General features: G+C 46.7%; 1 protein-coding gene across 6 annotated transcripts in view; it reads right to left on the bottom strand.

Moving 5' to 3' along the window:
* Positions 1-8,116: 8,116 nt before the first annotated feature.
* The window catches only part of C1H10orf71 (chromosome 1 C10orf71 homolog), a 67,755-nt gene continuing 61,999 nt past the window's right edge, over positions 8,117-13,872 (bottom strand). For all 6 annotated transcript variants that reach the window (XM_060191501.1, XM_060191474.1, XM_007526506.2 and 3 more), the window contains one exon: positions 8,117-13,360. In XM_060191501.1, the coding sequence (XP_060047484.1) occupies positions 8,960-13,207 (4,248 nt within the window). In that variant the 5' untranslated portion in view covers positions 13,208-13,360 and the 3' untranslated portion in view covers positions 8,117-8,959. The remainder of the gene's footprint in view (positions 13,361-13,872) is intronic.

The raw sequence follows: 13,872 nt of genomic DNA, 5'->3' as shown, positions 1-13,872 counted from the left end.
CCAAATCACCGGTGAGTACAAATACGTGTGGCTCATGGACAGAGAGGAGCCTAAGGAGAGATTAATTGGCTGGTAACAGTCTGGAAGTTTACCAGTTGAGGCACCACCTCCAGTCTGTTTTACCGACAAAAAGACTGCTGAAGGAAGGAGAGGACTCCCCTAAGACTCACCAAATACAACTGTGAGTTTCCATTGCTACTGCCCTCAGAGGCTGGAGCAGCAGGGGGGAGGCCCTGTGCTGACATTTAGGGACAGAGAACTAACCAGAAACCTCAGGAGAAGATCTACACCTCTAATCAAAATATATAAAGAGCTTGCCAAGCTCAAGCACAAGAAAACAAATGACCCCATCCAAAAATGGGAAGAGGTCATGGGCAGAATATTCACCACAGAAGAGATCCAAAAGGCTGAGAAACACATGAAAAAATGCTCCAAGTCTCTGATTGTCAGAGAAATGCAAATAAAGACAACAATGAGATATCACTTCAGTCCTGTGAGAATGGCATACATCAGAAAAGGTAACAGCCAGCAACAAATGCTGGAGAGGTTGTGGGGTCAAAGAAACTCTCTGCACTGTTGGTGGGAATTTAAATTGGTCCAACCTCTGTGGAGAACAGTCTGGAGAACTCTCACAAGGCTAGAAATGGACCTACCCTATGATCCTGCAATTCCTCTCCTAGGGATATATCCTGAGGAACCCAACACACCCATCCAAAAAGATCTGTGTACACATATGCTCTTAGCAGCACAATTTGTAATAGCCAAAACCTGGAAGCAACCCAGGTGTCCAACAACAAATGAGTGGCTGAGCAAGTTGTGGTATATATACACAATGGAATACCACTCAGCTCTTAAAAATAGTGACTTTACCATTTTTAGCCAATCTTGGATGGAGTTTGAAAAATTCATGTTAAGTGAAATAAGTCAGAAACAGAAGGATGAGTATGGGATGATCTCACTCTCAGGCAGATGTTGAAAAACAAGATCAAAAGAGAAAATGCAAGTTGAACCAGAACTGGAGTTGGCATATCGCACCAAAGTAAAGGACTCTGGGGTGTGTGTGTGTGTGGGGTAGAATACAGGTCCAAAAAGGATGACAGAGGACCTAGTGGGGGTTGTGTTGTTATATGGAAAACTGGGAAATGTTATGCATGTACAAACTATTGTATTTACTGTCGAATGTAAAACATTAAATCCCCGATAAAGAAGTTAAAAAATGTATATTTGCTTAGCAGGGGTCTGGTGGTAGCGTAGCAGGTTAAGTGCACATGGTGCAAAGCACAAGGACCAGCGTAAAGTTCCCAGTTTGAGCCCCTGGCTCCCCACCTGCATGGGGGTTGCTTCACAGGCAGTGAAGCAGGTCTGCTGGTGTCTATCTTTTTTCCCCCTCTCTATATTTCACTCATCTCTCCATTTCTCTCTGTCCTATCCAACAATGACATCAATAACAACAATAATAACAATAACCACAACAATGATAAAACAACAAGGGCAACAAAAGGGAAAAAATAGCCTCCAGGAGCAGTGGATTCATGGTGCAGGCATCGAATCCCAGCAATAACCCTGGAGGCAAAATAACTAACTAAATAAATGTCTCTCACTTAGGAATTCCTTTAAAAAATATTTGCTTAGCAAAAATTAACTCATTTTATGTTTTTTGGAACCTTGATAACAAACTCAAAGAAACTGTTGAAACTTTGAGGGACAATTGAAAAATCCTATAGTGGCTGATTGGACTTCCCTAGAAACTTCAGAATCGTGGCGCAAAGCGCAGGGACTGGCGTAAGGATCCCGGTTCCAGCCCCCGGCTCCCCACCTGCAGGGGAGTCGCTTCACAGGCGGTGAAGCAGGTCTGCAGGTGTCTATCTTCCTCTCCTCTTCTCTGTCTTCCCCTCCTCTCTCCATTTCTCTCTGTCCTATCCAACAACGAATTGCGTCAACAAGGGCAATAATAATAACCACAACGAAGCTACAACAAGGGCAACAAAAGGGGGAAAAAAAAAAAAAAAAAAAAAGAAACTTCAGAATTGCCCTGTTTCAAAAAAAATTGAGATCCGATCGTGTCAAGCAATGTCTTCTTTGGAATTTTCTAGCATTCTTCTGTGTATTACAGTAGTCAAATACTACTCATAAAGCTAAACAAACCAACCAACTGGGAGAAACTTATTTTTTTGTACTTCACGTATATAACAAAGGACAAATATAAATTTATAATGAAATACAGCTCAATACCACAAGAACAGACGAACCAGTGAAATGTGGGCAAAAGATCTGAATAGACAGCTCTCTCAAAAAGATATTCAGATGGACCACAGACATGACAAATGTTCTATATCTCTTGTCATTAGAGAAATGCAAATTAAAATCACAAGGAGATTCTACCTCATACCTGTGCAAATAACTTATATCAACCAAACAAGAAATTATAAGTATTGGCAAAGATGTGGAGAAAAAGAGACTCTGACACACCCCTTTGGGAAAGCAGACTGGTGTAGCCCTTATGGAAAGCAGTATGGACAATTCTTAAACAAATAAATATGGAAATACCTTATGATCCAGCAATGTCTCTCCCAGGAATATATCCAAAGGACAAGAAAACACTAATTCAAAAGGATCTATACTCCTCCATGTTCATAACTGTATTGTTTACAATAGTCAAGATATACAAGCAATCTAAATACTTCATTACAGATGACTGGATAAAAATGTTATGAGATGAGGGATGAGGAGATAGCATAAGGATCATTCAAAAAGTCTTTAGTGACTAAGGCTCTGATGTCCCAGGTTCAATCTTCAGTACTACCATAAGCCAGAACTGATTAGTGCTTTGTGGGGGGGAGTTATGGGATTGATGGATCAGTGAAATAGCTCATTTGATTGGTGCACTGATATATCATGTATGTGACCCAGGTTTGAGCCTAGTCCCCACCACATTGAAGGAAGCTTGGGTGCTATAGTCCCTTTCATTTCTCTCTCCCTCTCCCTCTCCCTCTCCCTCTCCCTCTCCCTCTCCCTCTCCCTCTCCCTCTCCCTCTCCCTCTCCCTCTCCTTCTCCCTCCCCTCCTCTAAAAATCATTATGGGGGGAGTCGGGTAGTAGCGCAGCGGGTTAAGTGCACGTGGCACGAAATGCAAGGACCAGCGAAAGGATCCCAGTTCGAGGCCTGGGCTCTCCACCTGCAGGGGAGTTGCTTCACAAGCAGTGAAGCAGGTTTGCAGGTGTCTGTCTTTCTCTCCCCCTTCTGTCTTCCCCTCCTCTCTCCATTTCTCTCTGTCTTACCTAACAATGACAACATCAATAACAACAACAATAATAACTACTACAACAATGAAAAATAACAAGGGCAACAAAAGGGAAAAGAAATTAAAAAAACATGGGGTTTATATTCAATGAAACACTACTGCACAATTAAAGGTTGAGATTGTTTCATTTGGGACAAAATGGATGGAACTAGAGGTAATTATGTTAAATGAAATAAGCAAAGAGGTAAAAGGCATATGATAGACAAAAGATATATGAGGTTGTGATGATTTGCATATAACACATACAGGAGTGAATACCTCGGAAACCTTATAATTTTGTAAATCTTTGTGAAATCACTAATAAAAACAAAAAGCTTCATCTACGCTCACCTGGATTTTGTACTTGGCAATGAAACACGATGGAATGTTTTAGATTACTGGGTTGATTTTTGAGCCCCCTATGTGGCAGTAAACACAGAGCTCAAGTGCTTTCACCATGTCCACTTGATATAATTTGTCTAATGGCCTCATCATTTCATCATCTTGAGACCTAATCAAAATTTGGTTCCAACTTGACTTTTGGATGCTGAGAGCTCTGGGTAAGACTTTTGGCTTCCTTTTGTTGGCAGGTATAGAATTTCTCATAAAGGATTATTAGTTAAATGTGAATACTGGCATACAGGTTACACTATGGGACATCTTATTTTGGATCTTGGGTCCCTGAGACCCCCATTTGTGGGGTTCTTGTCAGCTTGGCAGGGTTACACAGAGTCAGGGTTACAGAATGCCTGCTTTAAACACAGGCTTGATTAACTTGCTTACCTACTGTGACCAAGTATGCTGCTAGGTGGATGAGCTGGAGAATGAGGTCAATTGACATTGGTTGCTTTCCTGCAATTATTATTATTGTTATGGCCTCAACTCCAATTCCAGATAAAAATTCCACTGAATCTGGGGCAAGGTGGTGGTGCACCTGGTTAAGCACTCACATTATAATACATAAGAACCCAGTTCATGCACCTGCATGGGGGGAGTACCACAAACAGTGAAGCAGGGCTGCAAAGTGTCTTTCTGTCTCTCTCCCTCTTTTTTGCTCCTCCTCCCCTCTCAATTTCCCTCTGTCTTTATCCAATAATAAATAAATAAAAATATTTTTAAAAATTCCACTGAGTCCTTCTGCCTGTGTTGGGTCAGGCACAATATACAGCTATAATAATGGACCGGCAACATTTCTCCTTCTGAAGCTGGCTGTTGAACAGGCAAGGGTGACAGTTGAAAAAGTAGACAGTTATAGTATGAACTGGAATGGGGGAAAATTTAGCATGTGATAAGATTTGGAAAGTGGGGTCTATGGTCAGGGGTGAGAACATTGGGAAGACCTCCTAGAAGACATGCGGATGTGGGTGGTCCACTTTAGGGGTACACAGATGTTTAGGAAAGAATTAGTGTTTTCTGAGCTCAGGTACCTTCTCCTGTAGGAAGCCTTTTCCCCACCTCCACCAAGCTGAGTTAGGATTTCCTAAGATCACTCTAATAATTACCACATGAGATTGTGTTTGCCTTTCTTCCTTGTTAGATTTTAGTTCTGTGGGTAAAGGGACAAGATCTTATTAGCATGATATCTTCAGTACCCAGTGGTGTGGCTGGCACAGAAAAGAAACCCCAAAAATGTTTGCAGAAGGAAGCAGGGAAGGAAGGGAGGAAGACAGGGGAGAGGAGTTATAAATGATGCCCTTCTACCCCAAACAGAGAGAGAATATCATTTGCAAATGAGTTGATCTTCACAAATCTTTGTAACATGGAGGAATTATCTGCTTCTTTGGCAATTTGCCAGAAGAGGCCTGATTCCAAGTCAGCCCAGGTCTTTGCTGTAAGTGGATACTGCTTTCTACCAACCACAGATCTTGATGAACCTTGATCTTCGCATACCCATCTTACGTGTTTAACTTTATCAAGAGTCCTGTTTTACCCATCCAGATGACTGCTTCCCCAAACATAAGGTCTCCTTATGAACTGTCATTTGCTTCCTTGTAGGAATATTGGTTACTATAACTGTGGTTGGCTTTTTCTTTTAACTGAGAATAATTTTTCTTTTTGTTAGGTATATCTTTTTCCTAGGCCCTTTGAATTTCTGAAGTGAAGTGTCTCATGCTCTATTTTAGTAAAAAGAGAGCATGGGAGGGCCAGGTGCTGGTGCACCTGGTTAGACATACACACTACAATGTGCAAGGATCCAGGTTCAAGTCCCTGGTACCCACCTGCAGGAAGAAAGCTTCACAAGTGGTGAAGCAGGGCTGCAGCTGTCTCTTTCTCTCTCCCTCTGTCACCCCCACCTTTCTCAATTTATCTCTCTCTATTAAATAATAAATAAATAAATAAATAAATAAATAAATATAAAGAACATGGTAGAGAAGACACTTGGGCATTTGGTGACAAAGACAAGATTGAAATTTTGTTCTTTTCACTTGTCTGTCTGGTGAGTGATTCATGAAAACTGCAGGACATTGGTCAGTCTGAATTCTTGGCTAATCGGCTACCTGACTCACCAGGTTGTTGGTATGCTTCTAAATTCTGCTTATAAGACCTTCTGTTTTGATCCTCACATTACGTTCGCTTGTATTACTTATGATGTGTTCTATTTACATAATCACCATTTTACCTGGGTCCCGCCCTGCCTGCAGGGTATTGGTTTAATCCCCACTGGTTAGATGGACGCTTTCTATATTCTGTTCGTGCTCTTTTTTTTGCTCCGCCCCCTCTCCTAGTATTTCCTTTCCCTTGCCACTTCCGGTGAAGAGATGCATAAAAGGCGATGTATCTTATTAATAAACAAGATACTGCTTCCCAGCTCAGCCATGAGTCCCTGGTCATCTCTCTACCACCCGTGAAGCTAGCCCAGTTCCAGGTGTGAACAAATCTAACAGCATCAGGCTAGGGGACTGGTGCGCTATTTTCACAATGACATTAAAAAGCCCTTCCACCTCTACTTCCAATTTTTGGAAATTTGGGACTCGGTGAGCTGTGTGTTGCCCACTTTTCCAGCCTGGAAATTTAGGATATTTGTCAAAGAAAAAAAAGAATGGTGAAGTTGCATGGTTCTCTGGGATGGGGGAAGCTCAGCCCTAGCAACTGTCTTGACAGTTGCCCTTTCTATGCAATGCAATCTAGGGTATGACTCCTTTCCTTTCCTTTCCTTTCCTTTCCTTTCCTTTCCTTTCCTTTCCTTTCCTTTCCTTTCCTTTCCTTTCCTTTCCTTTCCTTTCCTTTCCTTTCCTTTCCTTTCCTTTCCTTTCCTTCCCTTCCCTTCCCTTCCCTCCCCTCCCCTCCCCTCCCCTCCCCTCCCCTCCCCTCCCCTCCCCTCCCCTCCCCTCCCCTCCCCTTCCTTTCCTTTCCTTTCCTTTCCTCTCCTCTCCTTTCCTCTCCTCCCCTTCCCTCCCCTCCCCTCCCCTCCCCTCCCTTCCCTTCCCTTTCCTTCCCTTCCCTTCCCTCCCATCCCCTCCCCTCCCCTCCCCTCCCCTCCCCTTCCCTCCCCTCCCCTTCCTTTCCCTTCCCTTTTGTTGAGGGAGTGCTCAGGGAAAGGAGCTCCTGAGGATTATTTTTTTCTAAGTTCACATGGTTGGACCAAGGACACACGCTTATAGAATAGAAATTTGCACATGAAAAGTGGATTTCTAATTGTTGGAAGGCTACTTTTGCACTATAGAAAGAGGGAAGAGCCAAGGAAAAGCAAGTGCTGGGGTGACATCAGAAGGGTAAAACTGGGGGACAGAAGGATGAAAAGGGGTCTTTTGGTTCCCTGCTTCTCTGGCTTTATTTTAGGTCCATAGGCCCTTGGGACATCCTTTTCACAAGACTCTTCTCTTTTTCCTTAAATCTATATTTTGCACAACTAAATAAAGGATCCAGACACCGCACCCTTGAACTCCTTTCCTGTGAAAATTTCTTTTCATCGGAACTACCATGAACCTTAGGAGGACCTCCGTGTTTGGTCATGTTGGGTCCCCCACAACTCCTTTCCTTTCCTTTCCTTTCCTTTCCTTTCCTTTCCTTTCCTTTCCTTTCCTTTCCTTTCCTTTCCTTTCCTTTCCTTTCCTTTCCTTTCCTTTCCTTTCCTTTCCTTCCCTTCCCTTCCCTTCCCTTCCCTTCCCTTCCCTTCCCTTCCCTTCCCTTCCCTTTCCTTTCCTTTCCTTTCCTAGATAGATACATAGGAGAGAAAGAAAGATAGAAGAAGAAAGAGAGAGAGTACAACAATAAAGCTTCCCTAAATGTGGGACCAGGCTTGAACCTGAATTCTGCACATAACAAAGCAGCAGACTATCCAAGTGAGCTACTTTGCTCACCCAGGAGGTGATCTCATGCACCTTTCTTTGCCATAACACAAAAACTAAGAGGTATGCCTTGATAGTGCAGGGGACAGCCCAAAAGACTGGTGTACTTCCTTTTTTTTTTTTTGCCTCCAGGGTTATCACTAGGGTTCGGTGCTTGCACTGTGTACCTACTGCTCCTGGTGGACATATTTTTTTCCATTTTATTGGATAGAACCAAGAGAAATTGAGAGAGGAAGAGAAGATGTAGAGGGAGAGAGAAAGATAGATGTTTGCAGACCTGCTTCACTGCTTTTGAAATGTCCCCACTGCAGGTGTGTGTGGTGGGGAGAGGGGTGCTAGAACTGGGATTCTTGCGCAGGTCCTTGTGCTTAGTACTGTGTGTATTTAACCACGTGTGCCACAGGCCAACCCCCTCTGCTTTTTTTTTTAGTTGCATACAGTGAATCTATGCTCACAGACCCTCCCTGCTTCGAGAGGGTGGGGAGAGGAATCTGTTATTGCACTCTGAGTTAAATCAGATATTTCCTTCCAAATATCCAAAGACAAGTGACTTGGAAAAGATGTAATTTCCTTTTGACACAGAACACATGTATTGATAACTAAATTGGAACCGTAGGGTGTGACTCATTTCCCTGGGGTCATCCTTAATGGTGGACTGAATTTTCCCCTTGGCCTCTGCAGCTGGCCTGAGGAAGCATGGACAGATGGTGAATGGACCCAGGAGGGATGCTGGGGAGGCAGTTGGTACTGAGGCTGCCTTGTGTGGGCTTGAAGACCCTGGTTGGCTGGTCACCTGTGATGAGACACACATGGCCCTACACTCAGAGACCCACCACTGCCCACAGAAGAACAACAGGAGTCCAGGACAGAATCTGCAAACTTGTTTCATTCTTTTCTTTTCTTTTCTTTTCTTTTCTTTTCTTTTCTTTTCTTTTCTTTCCTTTTCTTTTCTTTTCTTCTTCTTCTTTTTTTTTTTTTTAATGTTGCCTTTTCCAGAAAATAGCCTTCAGAGGCAAAATTCCTCAAGTAAAGAAAACCCATTCTATTCAAATCAATGTTGCTGCAAGATTGCCTTGAGGGAGCCCTTTGCACTGAGGTGAGCTGGGACACTGCCTGGGGGGTGGGAGTGGTGGTGGTGGTGGTGCTGCTGCCCTCTGAGCTGTTGGGAGAGTGGACATAGAAGATCTGGGATCCTGGAAGGGACCAGTCATGCAAATTGCTGCTTCCTGGAGGGCAGCCAGGGAGTCCTTCATCTGGTTTATTTTCTCAGGTCCCTACTTCCTTTTAGGACTGTAAGATTTCAATTGGTGTGTATGTGGGGGTGGGGGGAGGAGGAAGAAATAAGCTCAGCTAGGTTTATTTGGGATGGGGATTTTCTCTGTTTTAATTCTCAAGAAATGCCTTCGGAGGCAAAGTCCTCTAGGTCATTGGTGGAAATGATGCTTAGGTCTGGGGCATCTCCCTCAGCCTCTCCCAGCCTCTGGGGAGGCCCATCAGAAAGCTCATCCCCTGCAGAGTACTCCATAGAGGTTACACGGGGACCCACTGCTTCAGAGGTGAGGGGGTCTTGGTTAAGGAAGGTGGGGGCAGAGAGCTGAGAGGAGCAGCGCAGAGGTGTTAAGGCTGTCACTGGCAAGGCTCGGAAGCCTGGGTAGAGCACATAGGGAGTAGAGAGTGTGTCTGGTGGGGGGGACTCAGGAGAACCCCCCTCAGAGGTGGGAATCGAGACCTTGACGTATTTGCCTGTCTCTGGGTCATAGAAGGTCTTGATCTTCACCTGGAGTGGCAGATCGAAAACAAAGTACTCTCCAGACTGGGGGTCCTGGAGGACCTTCTGGGTGGCAGGGTAAGTGGGAAGGGGTGTCAGGGCTTGGGATGTCCTAGACCGCCTCCTAATGGGCTCTGAGAAGGTGGACACAGAGTGGCGGTGCATGGGCGGGGGCAGGGACCGGACTGCTGGGAACCTGGGTTGGGGCCTCTCTCTGGGGGACAGTGGCCTATGCTCTGAGTTCTGTAGGTGAGGCTTTTCTTCACAGGGCTCCTTTTCCTGTATCTGTTCAGTCTTCCTCCTCTTGCTGGCCAACTTCTTGGCTCGCCTCAGGGCCTTCTCTGTTTTGGGTGGGACTGCAGGTGGCTTGCCTGCAGTCCTTTCAGTCTGAAGAGGAGGGTCCTGTTTCCTTGTGAGGCCTACAGAGCTGGCAGCTGCTTCCAGCAAAGCGTTCCTGGGTGAAAGCATCCTGAGATCTTCTGCTGCTGCCTCCAGCTGAGGGTCACAGCCAGCCTCCCACACCAGGGTGTGTGTCAGGTCCTCCCTCCGGGAGGCTCTAGCCAACCCAGGGCTAGCCCAGGGCCTGGTATGGGGAGGCTCCTCTGGTGGTAGGCCCAGCTCGCTGGGGGCCTGGGAGGCCTCATCCCAAATGATGCTGGCAGCAGGGGAATACAGGCTACTCTCCTCCAGGGAGCTGGCATTAGGGGAAACTGCAGCCTCACTAGGGGCCAGTCTTCGCCCATGGGGCCCTGTTCTGGGTGCAGACAAAAAATGACTTTGGAAGTCTTGCCTCTGCTCTTCCCAGCAGGTTCCCACTTGTGGTGGGGGTGGCTGGTCTTCAAAGTGCCCTTCAGGCAAGGTGATTGTGGGGACAGGCCTTGGAACTCCTGGGGAAATGCTCTTGCCATCATTTTCCACCTCTTTGCCTATAGCTGCAGGGGGTGGCCTTGCCCCTCCATCCTCCCCCAGGAATAGAGGGGATGGGACACTTCTCATTGGAGTTGACTGGCAGGTCTCCATCCTGGCCATGCTGGGCACCTGCCTGTGGTCTTCCACACCCTCACAGGCCACACGCTTGTAGGGTGTGCCCCGCATGCTAGCAGATGTGGGAGTGCCGCATACCACCTGGCTCTCTGGGGCACAGAGCCCAGCATCCTCATGCCAGCCTGGCTTTGGCAAGTCCCCTTCTTTGTGACCACCACCAGGCAAGTCCTCTGAGGACATGGCCTTCAGGAGGGGCAGCAGGATGGGCTTTATCACAGGGGTGGCCCTGAGGGTGTTGTCTTTAATTGCAAACAGTGGGTGCTTGTTTGCTGCTGCTGACAAGGAGGGGATAAGGTCTTTGGCATGTGATGGTAGCATCTCCTTACTAGCCCCCACCTGGCTGGCTCTGAAATTAGCTTCCTCGCTCGATGCCTTCCTGGTTCTACCCCTAGACAAACTTCCTCCTTCTCCTTGCAATGGTTCCTTCTGGCTGAGCTCCTCTACATATGTGTGCCCATTACTTAAGGCAGTGCCATACTGCGGCTCATCTTTCCCCATGATGTTCTCTTCGTCCTTCTGACTGTCACCTGCACTCACATCATTCTTCTTGCCTTCCTGCTGGCTCTCGGTGAACCACATCTTCTGCTGCTGATCCTCAAATGAGGCAAAGGACTGATCTGAAGAGCTGGTACTGAACTTGGCCTTACTCTTGAGGCTCGGCATGAAATCAGACTGGCTGTCACTATAAAACACATCTTCCTCCTCAGGAGAGAGGGGCCCAGGGGAGAATTTCTGGTTGAAGTTGGGATTCTGAAGCCTTGCCTCTCTCCCAGGTTCTTCCTCTTGAGAGACAGATCTCAAGAACTCATTCTCGAGTTCAGGGATCTTTTGATTCTCTGCAACCACTCCTATCTCAGACTCTCTAGAGCACAGCTTTAGAGACAGGTTCTTCTTAGGGGAGTGTTCCTTGGATCTTGAACCCCAGCTGGGCCTTGTCACATCCATGTCTGACTCTCCATTGTTGTCATCCTTATCATAGCAGTTTCCATCAGCTGCCTCACCATTGACATAGAAGGGGGCTTTGGCCTTAGTTGGTAGTGAGCTGACATTTGGATTGTGGTCTGTGGCCATTGTATCAGAATTACTTTCAGGGTCTTGCTGGGTATTGATGTGTGGTGTGGAAGGGTTGTCAGCTGGTCTCTCCTTTGATGGTTCATTCAGAGGACTTTCATCATGACCATTGGGAAGAATGATGCCATTTGTCATAGTTTCTTGCTTACCTCTGGTCTTGTCATCCAGACCTTTCAAGAGAGGTGAGGGGCTGTATGTGCTTTTAACACACTTTCGCACATCCTTGAGGTTGAACAGCAGGCTAGGGGCTTTGGATTTGTAGCTATCCCTAGACTGACCTTCACTGGGCTCTTTCTCATGGTATCCATTTAGCTGTCCTGGAGGTGATGGGCTTAGTTCCACTGGCTGGCTGTCAGAATCCAGGTTATGTTTGGTGGGGATGACAGGGGTCAGAAGCTTACTGATGTTGAAAGGGGGATTGTAATGTTCATTGGGTTCCACTGGCATGTCAAGAGCTTCATTTTCTGGAAATTTCCCCTGAGGGTTGTGCTTGGTATACAAGACTGGGTCTTTTCTGCCTGTGTGCTTCTTTTCATCAGAGGCATCTTGTTGACTTTCTTTCCCTCGAGGGCCTCCTTTGCTGGTCTTAGGTTTCCTCCATGGAGCCTGTGATGGCTTCAGTTGAGGATCATGCTGGGAGCCGGAAGCTTGTCCCTCCATTGAGAATATTTGAGGGCCTGGATCCTGAGATCCCCAGTGTCCTGATGTGGAGAGAGCCCTTCCTACTAGCCTGTGCTCTTCCTGACTACAGCCTGCCCGAATTTGGCTGGGAGAGATTTGACGCTGAGGAACATGGTGATCTCTGAGCAGGGATGGTGTGTCCTTGTAGTGTTTGGGGACTTTGATGTCTGTGACTGTGTCAGGTCTATCTTTTCTCTCCAGAAGCCTTGGCTGATGGGCATTCCATGACTCAAAGGCACTGTTTTCACTGTGGAGGAAGGTCCCTTTATGAGTTCTCTCCTTGCCCAGTCCCGGCTCACTGAGGCCTGGCTTGTGGGGTGGAGAGGGGAACTTTGGCCCAAAGGAGCTGGCCTGGTCTTCAGGACTTGGGAGGAAGCTGCTGGAGCCATGACAGGCTGATTCGGGGTTCCTGGGGGTCTCCTGCTCCCCATGTTTCCTGACAGGCTGGTGGCTATTCTGGTGGGTGCTGGACACCTCAGCAGGCACCCTCCTGACAGTCAGAAAAGCAGAGTCAAAGCAGAAGTTGACTCCGTTGTCTGGAAGAGGGGCAAATTTGGGGGGATTTCTGAGAGCTGGGGGCTTGCTTGTAGAAGACCTGCTGTCACAGTGTTGGCCCTCTGCACTGTCAAAAGATTTAATTAGGGATGACACTTTGGAAATTGGCTTGGTACTGCTTCTCAGGCCAGAAATGGGCACCTCCAGTCTCCCCTGAGCTGGCATCAGTGGGGGGCTGCTTTTAGGGTACTTCTCCTCCCCTTGCACATACTTGGGCTGCTGTTGTAAGGTGGCAGCCCAGCCTGCATGCTCGGTACCCTGGGATGGTAACTGGCTCCAGATGCCACTCTTTCTCTGGGTGTGGCTCACTGTTCCCGAGTGAAAGTTCCCAAATACATGGTGAGTAACATCTGGAGACAGGGCCGGGTCAGAGTCATTGAAAGATGTGTCCTCTGAGATGCAAAGGCTCCGGAAGGCCCGGTCCGTGAGGCTGCTCACCTCCCTGTCTGCATCATCTAGCACACTGCCAATACTGGAGGTGTCGCTGAACCCATCTGTACACTTCTTATTCCCCTGCATCTTCTGCCAGCTGGGAAGAGAATCTCTGGTCTTGGGAAGAGTGTCCCTGGTCAATCAGTAGTTGCTCCTGAGTGATAATACTGGAAGGGGTAGCTGCAACCTTCTGGTCTTCCTGATGATCAGATGTAATTGCAAAGTAGGTCTTTCTCTCCTCTGCAAAAGGAATAAGGTGCAAGATGTGAACAGGACAACCAACTTAATGGCTCCACACAATAACTACATGCTGGTTCAGCTGGCCATTGGCCATGTGTCACTGTGTTTGGGTCATGGTGTCCAGTTTTGGATCAAATGCCACTCTAGATGTCGCTATGAAGTCCCCCCCCCCTTTTAAGATTGTTAACATTTAAGCCAGTAGATCCACAGTAAAATGGATTTCCCTTTAAATTGTGTGTGAGTAGCATTCTGAAAGGCTGAGACCTTCTCAAGGAAGAAGAATATCTACCTCCAGTCTTTGGATGATGACTGGAACACAGCTCCTCCCTACCTAGCAGTCTCCATAGTTGCAGGAGCCAGTCTGTTAGAATACATCTCTCTTGAGGGATAAAGAATGGGAAAGCTATCAAGGGAGGGGATTGTATATGGAGTTCTGGTGGTGGGAATTGTGTGGAGTTATGCTTTTCTTATCCTATGGTCTTGTCGATATTTCCATTTTATAAATAAAAATA

This window comes from Erinaceus europaeus, chromosome 1 (assembly GCF_950295315.1).
Source record: "Erinaceus europaeus chromosome 1, mEriEur2.1, whole genome shotgun sequence".
NCBI lineage: Eukaryota > Metazoa > Chordata > Mammalia > Eulipotyphla > Erinaceidae > Erinaceus > Erinaceus europaeus.
This window is presented reverse-complemented; position numbering and strand designations above follow the sequence as displayed.